At 39.7% G+C, this 16,073-nt stretch overlaps 1 protein-coding gene across 1 annotated transcript in view; it reads left to right on the forward strand.

Annotated features, from left to right (window-relative positions):
- LOC139751145 (uncharacterized) overlaps window positions 1–16,073 on the forward strand; it is a 70,200-nt gene that overhangs the window by 18,561 nt on the left and 35,566 nt on the right. The window contains 1 exon segment of the mRNA XM_071666243.1: window positions 4,138–4,206. Within this exon segment, the coding sequence (XP_071522344.1) occupies window positions 4,146–4,206 (61 nt within the window). The 5' untranslated portion in view covers window positions 4,138–4,145.

Raw genomic sequence — 16,073 nt, forward strand, 5'->3', positions numbered from 1 at the left:
GATGCTAGCTAGCATAGTTTTGCTAGCTTAGCTACGCTCAGCCATCCTTCCACCTGATGTCCAAAGGTGTTGACACAAAGTTTAGTTTAGCTGTCTATGGACCCGCCGTAATTTAATCCAGCCGCCATTTAATACCCCTTCAACTCGCCATTTAATACCCCTTCACCTCGCCATTTAATACTACTTCACCTCGCTATTTAATACCCCTTCACCTCGCCATTTAATACTCCTTCACCTCGCCATTTAATACTCCTTCACCTCGCCATTTAATACCCCTTCACCTCGCCATTTAATACTCCTTCACCTCGCCATTTAATACCCCTTCACCTCGCCATTTAATACCCCTTCACCTCGCCATTTAATACTCCTTCACCTCCAATAATAGTAGATACGGAAGCAGCCATGAACGTCTACAAACACGACTGAAAACCTAGGTCGCTGGTACTTAGGTTAGGTTAGATCTTGCCTTTGGCATGGATTCCCTTCGTGGGTCACTCGTAAAGGTGAACCATTTCTTCTTTTTTTTTTGGACAATAGTTGGTGTTCATGTCACTTCTCTGGCGTTATTTTTGTCCATTCAGACGAAGAGAACTTTTGAGGTCTGGCATCCGAGAAAGCTTATGGCTATTTACCAACCTGAGCATCGAAGTGTTATAAAGTTTGTTACATGGAAAGTTGTTGTTTTGCGTGACGAATATGCATCTATCAGTGTCTATTGGTGATGGTACTAGGTCTATTGGTGATATTGACCCCCTTCATAATCCCGCATTAACAAGATGGGTCGGTCAGTGAATAAGGCAGTGAGAGTGTTTGAGGAGGACTCCAGGTCAAGACGCCCTTCAAGATGCCAATACAGAGGCAACTGTAGTCTAGTGACTTTGATTATGGAGGTCTGGGACAGTACAATCGATCATATTAATTTGATTTTGGTATCATCCCTGGGTAAATATTTAGCTACGAGTTTCGCCTAGTGGGGTTTTGAGTTAGGGTGCCATGTCATTAAAGCCATCAGGGTAAAGTCTTATATATAAACCAAGAAGATCATACATTTCTAACATATTTCTTCAGGCGTTTCACGGGTGATCATCAACGCTGGCCTGATTCACCAAAGTTGTACGTACACAAAGTTGTACATACACAAAGTTGTACGTAAACAAAGTTGTACGTACATTGCCGTCAAAGGAGAAACAGTGAGAGATGACCACAAGTCGTAAGTGTTTCCGACCACGACAACGCGCGCCACACCCCCACAAAGGCCAGTATTATGATACATGTTGCTTGTCTTGCATGTAATTGCAAGCAGCTCCACCACCCTCCTTACAGTCTATCAGACCTTGGCATAAAGTGACTGTTGTCTATTTCGGAACTCGATGTCGTATCTGCTCTTTGGACGTAACCTGCCATTATGACACCAATCGCAAGAACGCTAAAGTGACAAGTGACGTCAAAAAAAGAAAGGGGTCTGGTCACCGTAAAACCCCACGGGTCTATATAACGTCCGTGGTCAAGTAATTCTTTGAGAGTTGTGTGGTAACGAGCTAGACAAGAGGTCCATTACTGTACACAGGCGCGACAGGTGTGTGTGTGTACAATGCTATGTCAACTCCCCCACACCATCATCGCCAGTACACCACAGAGCCTACAAAGACAGATATTGTCTTATATGTCCCACTGTACTCGTGCCTCCACAATATATACAATGTCCAACGCGATAGTTTTCAATATTCTTTTCCGTTTTTTCATATTAAAGCGATCCAGTGTGGTATTAGAGTGGTATATGCCAGAGAATATACATACAAAAGATGGGTATCCATATATATATATATATATATATATATATATATATATATATATATATATATATATATATATATATATATATATATTTCATACTATTCGCCATTTCCCGTGATAGCGAGGTAGCGTTAAGAACAGAGGACTGGGCCTTCGAGGGAATATCCTCACCTGGCCCCCTTCTCTGTTCCTTCTTTTGGAAAATTAAAAAAAAAAACGAGAGGGGAGGATTTCCAGCCCCCCGCTCCCTCCCCTTTTAGTCGCCTTCTACGACACGCAGGGAATACGTGGGAAGTATTCTTTCTCCCCTATCCCCAGGGATATATATATAATGATATGAGAGTGGGTGGTTAGCGTGACGTTATCAAAACTCATAAAACCTAACCACACCCAACCCGTGAGGTCGTCACTGTCCATTAACAATGACTAGGATATACTTCCCTTGCATTACGTACCGAGAAGAGAAATCATATATGTCTTCACTGCCTAGTTTTCTGCATTATATTATTCTCCATGTTTTCTCAAGTTTAGGCCATCATGCGTAGCTGAACTTGAGATGCAAGTGGAGCCATGCATGAATTGTTTATCTCAAATGGACTATTCATGCCGTTTAACCCATAATTTGTATTTCTAAAAGAGGCATCCACCAATAAACTAAATTACGTATCTAAACCGTAACTCAATTACAGTAACATAATATCTACTCCGGAACTCCTGTATCGAAAAATAAGTCCCGTTTCCCCCAACTCGTCCAACGCCCCTGGTACTCTCTTACATAGACATCCATTTCTGCCCTGCATTTGCTTACTGAAGAGACGAACGGTGACTAAATAAATGCCATTTTGATACGAGTCTACCCTGCTTTGTATTGCAATAAATGCCATTTTGATACGAGTCTTCTCTGCTTTGTATTGCAATAAATGCCATTTTGATACGAGTCTACTCTGCTTTGTATTGCAATAAATGCCATTTTGATACGAGTCTTCTCTGCTTTGTATTGCAATAAATGCCATTTTGATACGAGTCTACTCTGCTTTGTATTGCAATAAATGCCATTTTGATACGAGTCTACTCTGCTTTGTATTGCAATAAATGCCATTTTGATACAAGTCTACTCTGCTTTGTATTGCAATAAATGCCATTTTGATACGAGTCTTCTCTGCTTTGTATTGCAATAAATGCCATTTTGATACGAGTCTTCTCTCTTTGTATTGCACTCCCAGTACTTACTATTTTATTGCTCAAGGGGATCGAACCGTAATTCTGACACTTTGGACAACGGCGGATAGAAAATACAAGTAACTACAAGAGGCGTGGATCCTCCTTCCTTTAAGGATAACCCTATCTGTAGAATTCACATATATATTCCATCACTAAGGTACCCTGACATAACTACTTTTAGCACCCGCACCGTTTAGCCAAAAATGGTATTCCATGTGTGGCGAGGTGGCGATGGGAATGAATAAAGGCAGTGTGAATTGTGTGCCTGGGTATATATGTATGTGTCTGTGTGTGTATATATATGTGTACAGTGAGATGTATAGGTATGTATATTTGCGTGTGTGGCCGTGTATGTATATACATGTGTATGTGGGTCGGTTGGGCCATTCTTTCGTCTGTTTCCTTGCGCTACCTCGCTAACGCAGGAGACAGCGACACAAAGCAAAATAGATAAAAAATAAATAACCGGAAGAAAATATTAGTTATACTTGAACGAGTAAGAATTGTAGTCATGTAACTTTATTTAGCTTTTAATATGGCTTAGGTTCGCTGTGACTGTACGAAGAAAATGTTACATGCATTTATTGACGGTAAACCACATCTCTACGTAGGTGAATTTCATGTAACATTCACATAACTGACTAAAGGAAGGGTCGTAGATCAAAAAATGGCTAAGCCTCCCCCATCCGTGGAGCATTATATTGCCGACATTGCTGGACCCAACTCTAGTCACAATGTCATTTTCCAAACCACTTGCTTCTGTCGTACAGCAAACAATATGACTTTCTTAAAAACTCAATTTATTTTCTCTCCAAACACACACACAAAAAAATCAATATTCCCCCAAAAATAAATCTCAATATCTATTTTGTATAGTGCATCCCATCATAGCATTTGTTTACCCGTTTAAAATAATTTCATTTGAAATTAATATTTTATCTTACATCTCGTCTACCATAACTCGGGATCTCTTATTATATCTACAGCTATAAAGTGTGTCCAAAGGCCATAACGTGACTGAAAAAAAACATTCAAATATACTTAAATGTTAACATAATTATAACTTTACTTACTGTCTATTGTCTGTTTTCATCAATGTATTATTCATTGCTCCCATTCCAGGCAGCCATATGATGGGGGTGACTTCGCTATTCTACACGACACTGCTGGCGCTCCTGTATCCTCACACTGGTAAGATCGTCAGACACACACGCACACACGACATGAAATAAAACAAGAAACACATTAAGAAAGATGTGAATAAATGTCTTTTATAGTATAAGAGAGGTGGATGAGAAGAATACACTAACTGAAGACATGGTTATTGGACATAGCATACAAAATTTTACGAAGCATCAAAATCAAAAATGTTTGAAATATGGGGCACCACAAATATAGCGAAGACTTAATCCACGTAATACAGTAATCACACACACACTGTCAGGAGACGGGTAACCGAGAGACGGTTACCCGATGCTGGACTGCTGGTTGGTAATACAATACCAACTAGGTTTTAGCTGACTAGGTTTTAGCTGCACTTGGGGTGACAGCCATGGTTAGGTTGTCCTATGCTATACAGGATGGGGAGATGAGGTACGTATGTCAGACTATATAACACTTGTAGAAGGTGGTCAAACTAAACTGGGGTTGAGGGAGGGGGGACTTAAAGGTTATAAAACTAAACTGGGGTTGAGAGGGTGGGGGGGACTTAAAGGTTATAAAACTAAACTGGGGTTGAGAGGGTGGGGGGGACTATGCTATACAGGATAGGGAGATGAGCTACGTATGTCAGACTATATAACACTTGTACAAGGTTGTAAAACTAAACTGGGGTTGAGGGAGGGGGGGACTCAAAGGTTGTAAGACTAAACTGGGGTTGAGAGGGTGGGGGGGACTCAAAGGTTGTAAAGCTAAACTAGGGTTGAACGAGGAGGAGGGAGACTCATTGTATCAGTGTTGGACACTGAATTCTGAAGGTCTGAATGTTTATATGGTGACGTCATCTGGTGTTGGCTTGTAGCAAAATGTATTATTTTTCCCAAGACGGTAATACAGTTGTATAGTACTAACACTACTCTATTGCGTTACCGGACTCTGCCTGGCTATGCCTATCGATGAGGGTTGTATCATTAAGAGTGCAATCTCGTCGAACTTCAAAAGGGGGGTCTGTCTAACCCTCTCACTGCTACTGATTGTAGAGCAGACTTTAATATTAAGCCGCCAGAAACCCCCGGTAAAAGCGGTCCTGGGTATATAACGATAACGTATTAATGTACAGGTTAGGATCACTGTGTTACGTAGGCTGGAAGAACAATTCTATATTTGGTAACCTTGTTTTTCATAATTTGCGTTGGTATTGTATTACATTTCACAGCAATGTAACCATCATATATATATATATATATATATATATATATATATATATATATATATATATATATATATATATATATGGAAAGCTGTGTAGGTATTGTATATTTGCGTGTGTGGACGTGTGTATGTACATGTGTATGGGGGTGGGTTGGGCCATTTCTTTCGTCTGTTTCCTTGCGCTACCTCGCAAACGCGGGAGACAGCGACAAAGTATAATAAAAAATAATATAATAATATATGTATATGTATTATCCCTGGGGATAGGGGATGAAGAATACTTCCCACGTATTCCCTGCGTGTCGTAGAAGGCGACTAAAAGGGGAGGGAGCGGGGGGCTGGAAATCCTCCCCTCTCGTTTTTTTTTTTTTCTTTTTTTTTAATTTTCCAAAAGAAGGAACAGAGAAGGGGGCCAGGTGAGGATATTCCAATAAAGGCCCAGTCCTCTGTTCTTAACGCTACCTCGCTAACGCGGGAAATGGCGAATAGTTTAAAAGAATATATATATATATATATATATATATATATATATATATATATATATATATATATATATACATAATATATATATATGAACTTTCCGAGAGGGTTATACACTGCGCCATAAAGTTAGAAACACTTATCATGTCCTTTTGTGTGTGTGTGTGTGTGTGTGTGTGTGGGTTAATTAGAAGTGCAGGTTAGGAACACCATAATAATTTAGGCTGTCCAAGCTACGTTATTATGACCACCTTATATAAAACTATGGCAATATCTCGTGAAAAGTTATTAGCCACAAGTTACGTACACAGTTCACCCGCTCAGTTAGGCGACGGTAACACTCTGTCTTCTGAGAAAGACGAGAATGGAACACAAATTTTTCTTTTTTCTTTTCTTTTCTCTCCATAAATACGAGCATGTGTCTTTACATGAATACTTGAAGCAAAAAGGGCGACCAATTATTTCATGACGTCGGTAACAGTAATAATAACACATGTGACGAGTCATCTCAATGATAGGCTGTACGAGAACGAGCGAGAGAGAGAGAGAGAGAGAGAGAGGCTATACTTTTCGGGCTCAAAAAAGGGGTCAGAGAGAGAGAGAGAGAGAGAGAGAGAGAGAGAGAGAGAGAGAGAGAGAGAGGCTATACTTTTCGGGCTCCAAAGGGGTCAGAGAGAGAGAGAGAGGGAGAGAGAGAGAGAGAGAGAGAGAGAGAGAGAGAGAGAGAGAGAGAGAGAGAGAGAGAGAGAGAGAGAAGGAGATAGGCTATACTTTTCGGGCTCAAAAAAGGGGTCAGAGAGAGAGAGAGAGAGAGAGAGAGAGAGAGAGAGAGAGAGAGAGAGAGAGAGAGAGAGAGAGAGAGAAGGAGAAGATAGGCTATACTTTTCGGGCTCCAAAGGGGTCGGAAAGAGAGAGAGAGAGAGAGAGAGAGAGAGAGAGAGAGAGAGAGAGAGAGAGAGAGAGAGAGAGAGAGAGAGAGAGAAGATAGGCTATACTTTTCGGGCTCCAAAGGGGTCGGAAAGAGAGAGAGAGAGAGAGAGAGAGAGAGAGAGAGAGAGAGAGAGAGAGAGAAGATAGGCTATACTTTTCGGGCTCCAAAGGGGTCGGAGAGAGAGAGAGAGAGAGAGAGAGAGAGAGAGAGAGAGAGAGAGAGAGAGAGAGAGAGAGAGAGAGAGAGAGAAGATAGGCTATACTTTTCGGGCTCCAAAGGGGTCGGAAAGAGAGAGAGAGAGAGAGAGAGAGAGAGAGAGAGAGAGAGAGAGAGAGAGAGAGAGAGGCTATACTTTTCGGCCCCAGAGGGGTCAGAAACTTCACATTTCACAGTCTCGTATTGTATATTTCTATCTTAAACTTAGTAATGGTATCTCAATGCATCAAAACCGAGCCAATATATTCATTTTTTCTTCGCGAAGCGTTCGGCAATTATTCAAACGCGTTTGCGTCTCGCTGATGACACAAAAATTAATGAACTGTTCGCGTGTCGTAAATTCATTTATTTATCACACCCGTTACTGTACAGTGTGTCTCTCTGCTTCGCGTGTGTGTGTGTGTGTATGTGAGCCGCCCAGTTACCATTTAAGCTACCATAGACACAAAAATAACTGGCTATAGATGAGAAAACAATTACCGAATGAATATTTGACAGTGCTTCTCTTCCCCCTGACCCCATTCAAGGCCTTGTGTTGGACCATCTTACGTAAAATGGAAGTGTGGAATCGCGTGTGTGTGTGTGTGTGTGTTGGCCGTAGGATAATATCACACACGGTGTCCAGTCGAATGCATTTTGCATCTTAACTCTGGACATTATTAGGGTAAAGACATGTATCTATATTAGCGAAATTCATGAAAGAATATATCCCAGAGTCCTTTATTTCCATCTTAGTTTGAAAAATATTAGTAGATTGAAGACCAAGTGGTAGTTTTGATCTGTGTGCTTTGAAACGGCCCAGAAATAAACTCACTGTAAGGTTCACAGGCACCATAGCGTACCATAGCGGACATAAGAAGGCATCTCTATTTACCATATATACCTACCAGGTTCTCGCCTTGCATGTCTGCAACTCGTCCCAAGTCGAAGATATGACAACTATTTTGTTTTTTTCCCCCCAAGTCTGTCTTTTCTTTTTTTTTTTTTTTAGGGTAGTAATCATAAACAAAAGGAAATTCCAGTGCGGGTTGGTTATATAAAAAAAAAGGAGACAAAAAAAGGCGAAAGAGTTCGTTTAATGTAAAAAAAAACTGTACGTCATTTGCTATTTGTCTGTCTAAAACACTTGATGAATTTTGATCTTCCTGTCATTCAGACGCTTCAGTTACATCATTTGCATAAAAAATGAAGAAAAAAAAAGAAAAGAAGTTAATCACAGATGTTATTATTTAACATGTTAACTCAGTCAACAACTTTTGTTTCAGAATTTAAATTAGTACGTCACCACGACCAATGCTAGTACTTATATAGCGTACAGTAAAATAAGTTTTTAATTGATTTCTATATGTGTCTCGTACACACACACGGGCCTCCGTGGTGTCGAGGCTGCGTGGTTTCGAATCCTGGGCGCGGCATTTGGCCCACAACCAACCCAGGTGTTCATCTTCTTTGATGAATGGGTACCTGGCTTAGGCTGATATATATATATATATATATATATATATTATATATATATATATATATATATATATATATATATATATATATATATATATATATATATATTATATATATATATATATATATATATATATATATATATATATATATATATATATATATATATATATATGATTATAATCACACACTACATAGACTGTAGAGTTTCGGAAGGACATAATAACAGACAAAAGTGGTGTTTGTAACACAAAGATTTCTATTCTTTTTGCGACAACCTTTACACACACACAGTGTTTCGCTACTGAAACATAGGATTCACATTCACAATCAGTGGTGTTGTGTCCGTAAAACTTAAACTGCACGTAGTAAAGAGGTGTATGACTACCAGGTGAGATTCGAACGGGTGGTGTGTGTGAGCGCTTGTGGATTTACAAACGCCTCACAACCCACACGACCAAAATATGGCCTTCTCTCTATGCCTCGAGGTCTAAATTAAAGTCAGCGAAGGAAAGGGGGGATTTTCTTTTAAATTCATAAAAGATATTCCTTGACCTACACCAATCATTCCGTCGGTCAAGATCCAGGTGGAGGTGACATACATAGTAGCGGCTACAAAAGAACAAGCAGGGGGGGGAAACAAAGAACCCCAATGAGTGTAAGTGTTACTCATTTTCTCGCTCTGAATATTTAACCTTTCTTCTGGGAATTGATGACTTGTCTTCCCCCCACACCCCACACTTGTCTCCTACCACCCCACACCCCCACACCACCACTTTAGGTAAGTGGCAATGATATATTCAAGTGCCTTAAGTCGTTTACTCTTCGCAAAGCTGGTGCTATTTACCTCAAGCTCAAGAGCTGTCAGTTAAGACGTAATATGTTATGTTGATGTATTATACTGTAGTGTATTACAATGGTTGATGATGGCCATTTCACCATAAGACCTGGCCACGGTAACCTAATTACTCATCAGGAAACACCATCTCTGACCCGCAATCTTTTCTCTCTCTCTCTCTCTCTCTCTCTCTCTCTCTCTCTCTCTCTCTCTCTCTCTCTCTCTCTATCTATCTATCTATCTATCTACAACATAACCCTCGTCAAAATCGTAACTCACAAGACTTCATACATCGCTGTTAATAATAACGTACTTGCCTCGCACTGCGGTGATCGTTACGCGCTGGCCACCCTCGCCTTCTGTCAACCCTTCGCTGTGGGCGTAAAAAAGACGCCAAGCCCGTGACATTTATTCAGCAGTTCACAATTAACGATGGCGTATTTGTAATGTTGGCGTATGTGTAATGTTGGCGTATTTGTAATGTTGGCGTATGTGTAATGTTGGCGTATTTGTAATGACGGCGTATTTGTAATGTTGGCGTATTTGTAATGTTGGCGTATTTGTAATGTTGGCGTATGTGTAATGTTGGCGTATTTGTCATGTTGGCGTATTTGTAATGTTGGCGTATGTGTAATATTGGCGTATTTGTAATGTTGGCGTATGTGTAATGTTGGCGTATTTGTAATGTTGGCGTATTTGTAATGTTGACGTATGTGTAATGTTGGCGTATTTGTAATGTTGGCGTATGTGTAATGTTGGCGTATGTGTAATGTTGGCGTATTTGTAATGTTGGCGTATGTGTAATGTTGGCGTATGTGTAATGTTGGCGTATGTGTAATGTTGGCGTATGTGTAATGTAGAGAACACTCTCCCCTTTGATGCGTGCCATTTAAGTGGTCGTATACCGTGTTGTGTCAGCACTCAAACCCCTTGTGACTTTTACGCTTTATTTACAGGTATGATGACGTGCGCAATCATGTATTTACTTCCTTCATTTGAATGTTAAACACGGCAGCCAATTGTGCCACGCCTGACGGTACGAGCCAAAACCGTGGTGGAGTGGGCAGAGTTCTTGACCGTGACGCGTTCACGGACGCCGCCCAGGGTCGAGCGCCTAGGTTCGAATTCTGGTACAGGCAGTCGGTTCACAGTCAACCCAGCTGTTCATCCACCCTTAGGGGTTGGTCGATAAAATGCGTACCTGGCTCAGGCTTGGGTATATATATATATATATATATATATATATATATATATATATATATATATATATATGTACAGAATGGAAAAAGGTGAGAACAATGGAAGTAAGGGGAGTGGGGGAGGAATGGGATGTATTTAGGGAATCAGTGATGGATTGCGCAAAAGATGCTTGTGGCATGAGAAGAGTGGGAGGTGGGCTGTTTAGAAAGGGTAGTGAGTGGTGGGATGAAGAAGTAAGAGTATTAGTGAAAGAGAAGAGAGAGGCATTTGGACGATTTTTTGCAGGGAAAAAATGAAATTGAGTGGGAGAAGTATAAAAGAAAGAGACAGGAGGTCAAGAGAAAGGTGCAAGAGGTGAAAAAAAGGGCAAATGAGAGTTGGGGTGAGAGACTATCAGTAAATTTTAGGGAGAATAAAAAGATGTTCTGGAAGGAGGTAAATAGGGTGCGTAAGACAAGGGAGCAAATGGGAACTTCAGTGAAGGGCGTAAATGGGGAGGTGATAACAAGTAGTGGTGATGTGAGAAGGAGATGGAATGAGTATTTTGAAGGTTTGTTGAATGTGTCTGATGACAGAGTGGCAGATATAGGGTGTTTTGGTCGAGGTGGTGTGCAAAGTGAGAGGGTTAGGGAAAATGATTTGGTAAACAGAGAAGAGGTAGTAAAAGCTTTGCGGAAGATGAAAGCCGGCAAGGCAGCAGGTTTGGATGGTATTGCAGTGGAATTTATTAAAAAAGGGGGTGACTGTATTGTTGACTGGTTGGTAAGGTTATTTAATGTATGTATGACTCATGGTGAGGTGCCTGAGGATTGGCGGAATGCGTGCATAGTGCCATTGTACAAAGGCAAAGGGGATAAGAGTGAGTGCTCAAATTACAGAGGTATAAGTTTGTTGAGTATTCCTGGTAAATTATATGGGAGGGTATTGATTGAGAGGGTGAAGGCATGTACAGAGCATCAGATTGGGGAAGAGCAGTGCGGTTTCAGAAGTGGTAGAGGATGTGTGGATCAGGTGTTTGCTTTGAAGAATGTATGTGAGAAATACTTAGAAAAGCAAATGGATTTGTATGTAGCATTTATGGATCTGGAGAAGGCATATGATAGAGTTGATAGAGATGCTCTGTGGAAGGTATTAAGAATATATGGTGTGGGAGGTAAGTTGTTAGAAGCAGTGAAAAGTTTTTATCGAGGATGTAAGGCATGTGTACGTGTAGGAAGAGAGGAAAGTGATTGGTTCTCAGTGAATGTAGGTTTGCGGCAGGGGTGTGTGATGTCTCCATGGTTGTTTAATTTGTTTATGGATGGGGTTGTTAGGGAGGTAAATGCAAGAGTCCTGGAAAGAGGGGCAAGTATGAAGTCTGTTGGGGATGAGAGAGCTTGGGAAGTGAGTCAGTTGTTGTTCGCTGATGATACAGTGCTGGTGGCTGATTCATGTGAGAAACTGCAGAAGCTGGTGACTGAGTTTGGTAAAGTGTGTGGAAGAAGAAAGTTAAGAGTAAATGTGAATAAGAGCAAGGTTATTAGGTACAGTAGGGTTGAGGGTCAAGTCAATTGGGAGGTGAGTTTGAATGGAGAAAAACTGGAGGAAGTGAGGTGTTTTAGATATCTGGGAGTGGATCTGTCAGCGGATGGAACCATGGAAGCGGAAGTGGATCATAGGGTGGGGGAGGGGGCGAAAATTTTGGGAGCCTTGAAAAATGTGTGGAAGTCGAGAACAGTATCTCGGAAAGCAAAAATGGGTATGTTTGAAGGAATAGTGGTTCCAACAATGTTGTATGGTTGCGAGGCGTGGGCTATGGATAGAGTTGTGCGCAGGAGGATGGATGTGCTGGAAATGAGATGTTTGAGGACAATGTGTGGTGTGAGGTGGTTTGATCGAGTAAGTAACGTAAGGGTAAGAGAGATGTGTGGAAATAAAAAGAGCGTGGTTGAGAGAGCAGAAGAGGGTGTTTTGAAATGGTTTGGTCACATGGAGAGAATGAGTGAGGAAAGATTGACCAAGAGGATATATGTGTCGGAGGTGGAGGGAACGAGGAGAAGAGGGAGACCAAATTGGAGGTGGAAAGATGGAGTGAAAAAGATTTTGTGTGATCGGGGCCTGAACATGCAGGAGGGTGTAAGGAGGGCAAGGAATAGAGTGAATTGGAGCGATGTGGTATACAGGGGTTGACGTGCTGTCAGTGGAGTGAATCAGGGCATGTGAAGCGTCTGGGGTAAACCATGGAAAGGTGTGTAGGTATGTATATTTGCGTTTGTGGACGTGTGTATGTACATGTGTATGGGGGAGGGGTTGGGCCATTTCTTTCGTCTGTTTCCTTGCGCTACCTCGCAAACGCGGGAGACAGCGACAAAGTATAAAAAAAAAAAAAAAAAAAAATATATAATTTATCTATTTATTTTGATTTGTCGCTGTCTCCCGCGTTTTTTTTTATCTTTTTTTATTTCTTTATACTATTCGCCATTTCCCGCGTTAGCGAGGTAGCGTTAAGAACAGAGGACTGGGCCTTTGAGGGAATATCCTCACCTGGCCCCCTTCTCTGTTCCTTCTTTTGGAAAATTAAAAATAAAAAAGAGAGGGGAGGATTTCCAGCCCCCCGCTCCCTCCCCCTTTTAGTCGCCTTCTACGACACGCATATATATATATATATATATATATATATATATATATATATATATATATATATATATATATATATATATATATATATACATATATATATATATATATATATATATATATATATATATATATAAATATATATATATATATATATATGGGATGGCCTTGATTAAGGTCTCAGGTACACGTGCCGTCCCAGCTAACATTAAAAATAAAAAAGAAAATACAGAAATAAAATTCATTCGAACGGGAACAGATCACTTGGGTCCCATCGTAGCTGTTTGTGACACTGGAAGATGTTAGCAACTCACACATCAGTGTGGTTAATAGAATTAGATATGAAGGTAATTCAATGAGGGAAAAAAAATATATTGCAAACTCTTTATACCACTTAGAAAGAGCGCAAAAAAAAAAATATATTACTCGTGTTCTTGAAGCGAAATATTTTCTTGTCAAAGTGTATTCTTCAACGTATCTATAGCACTGTCTTCGACCATTTTGACTGGTTAATCATTCCATATGCTGATACATTCTGTTGAAGACGTAACCTCGCCTCTGTAGAGGTAAAATGTTTGCCCACGAGTTTCTATCAATTACTACGAGCGAAATCAAACGATTCTAAGTCTTAAGTAACTTTATAGATCAATATTATTAAGATTAATTATTTTGAATACCTGAAATCAAACGATTCTAAGTCTTAAGTAACTTTATAGATCAATATTATTAAGATTAATTATTTTGAATACCTGAAATCAAACGATTCTAAGTCTTAAGTAACTTTAGAGATCAATATTATTAAGATAAATTATTTTGAATACCTGAAATCAAACGATTCTAAGTCTTAAGTAACTTTAGAGATCAATATTATTAAGATAAATTATTTTGAATACCTGAAATCAAACGATTCTAAGTCTTAAGTAACTTTAGAGATCAATATTATTAAGATAAATTATTTTGAATACCTGAAATCAAACGATTCTAAGTCTTAAGTAACTTTAGAGATCAATATTATTAAGATAAATTATTTTGAATACCTGAAATCAAACGATTTTAAGTCTTAAGTAACTTTAGAGATCAATATTATTTTGAATACCTGAAATCAAACGATTCTAAGTCTTAAGTAACTTTAGAGATCAATATTATTAAGATAAATTATTTTGAATACCTGAAATCAAACGATTCTAAGTCTTAAGTAACTTTATCGATCAATATTATTAAGATAAATTATTTTGAATACCTGAAATCAAACGATTCTAAGTCTTAAGTAACTTTAGAGATCAATATTATTGAGATAAATTATTTTGAATACCTGAAATCAAACGATTCTAAGTCTTAAGTAACTTTATAGATCAATATTATTTTGAATACCTGAAATCAAACGATTCTAAGTCTTAAGTAACTTTAGAGATCAATATTATTAAGATTAATTATTTTGAATACCTGAAATCATACGATTCTAAGTCTTAAGTAACTTTACAGACCAATATTAAGATAAATTATATTGAATACCTGCAGCAGACTACCTCTTAAACTTCTCTTCTCAAAGCTAAACAGATTAAAAGTCGTCTCATCATATGACTTAGTTCTCAATCATCTTGGTAGCAGCTCGAGTCTGTCTCTCTGTCTCTTTTCTTTTTTTTCAAGCCAAGTGACACTCGAACTAAACCTAGTATTCAGGCTGGGGGAGTTAACGCTACGGTGAGCTGGAAGGCGTAATGTCTCCATCTTCTTCTCGTGCTGAAATTCGAAAACCTATTACTATATGACTCACTAGAATCCTGTTCGTTCTCCCCCTTTTTTCTTCATTGCTTCTGTGGTTCGCTCACTTGGAGTTACGTCAACAGACACTAAGTCGCCCCCCTCTGTTCGCCCCCTTTTCAAGTCTCGCCCCGCCCTGTTCGCCCCCTTTTTTCTCCATTGCTTCTGTGGTTCGCTCACTTGGAGTTACGTCAACAGAGATTAAGTCGCCCCCTCTGTTCCCCCCCTTTTTTTCTTCATTGCTTCTGTGGTTCGCTCACTTGGAGTTACGTCAACAGAGATTAAGTCCCCCCCTCTGTTCCCCCCCTTTTTTCTCCACTGCTTCTGTGGTTCGCTCACTTGGAGTTACGTCAACAGAGATTAAGTCCCCTCTCTTCACAGCTCCACGAGAGTCATAATGTAGTATACATTTGTCTACGTTTAAACCGCCGGTCTGTTTACATTCGGCCGGTCTGTTTACATCGGCACTTAACCCCGGTAGGTCAACCTCAATTTGACCACAGTTGAACCCTACAATCCCTCAGCCTGTTTACGTCAGTTTAAATTTAGCTCACAGCTTGTTTACGTCAGTTTAAATATAGCCCTCAGCTTGTTTACGTCAGTTTAAATTTAGCTCACAGCTTGTTTACGTCAGTTTAAATATAGCCCTCAGCTTGTTTACGTCAGTTTAAATTTAGCTCACAGCTTGTTTACGTCAGTTTAAATATAGCCCTCAGCTTGTTTACGTCAGTTTAAATTTAGCCCATAGCTTGTTTACGTCAGTTTAAATTTCGCCCACGGCTTGTTTACGTCAGTTTAAATTTAGCTCACAGCTTAAACTGTTTACGTCAGTTTAAATTTAGCCCATAGCTTGTTTACGTCAGTTTAAATTTAGCCCACAGCTTGTTTACGTCAGTTTAAATTTAGCCCATAGCTTGTTTACGTCAGTTTAAATTTAGCCCACAGCTTGTTTACGTCAGTTTAAATTTAGCCCATAGCTTGTTTACGTCAGTTTAAATTTAGCCCACGGCGTGTTTACGTCAGTTTAAATTTAGCCCACAGCTTGTTTACGTCAGTTTAAATTTAGCCCATAGCTTGTTTACGTCAGTTTAAATTTAGCCCATAGCTTGTTTACGTCAGTTTAAATTTAGCCCACAGCTTGTTTACGTCAGTTTAAATTTAGCCCATAGCTTGTTTACGTCAGTTTAA

This window comes from Panulirus ornatus, chromosome 11 (assembly GCF_036320965.1).
Source record: "Panulirus ornatus isolate Po-2019 chromosome 11, ASM3632096v1, whole genome shotgun sequence".
Lineage (NCBI taxonomy): Eukaryota > Metazoa > Arthropoda > Malacostraca > Decapoda > Palinuridae > Panulirus > Panulirus ornatus.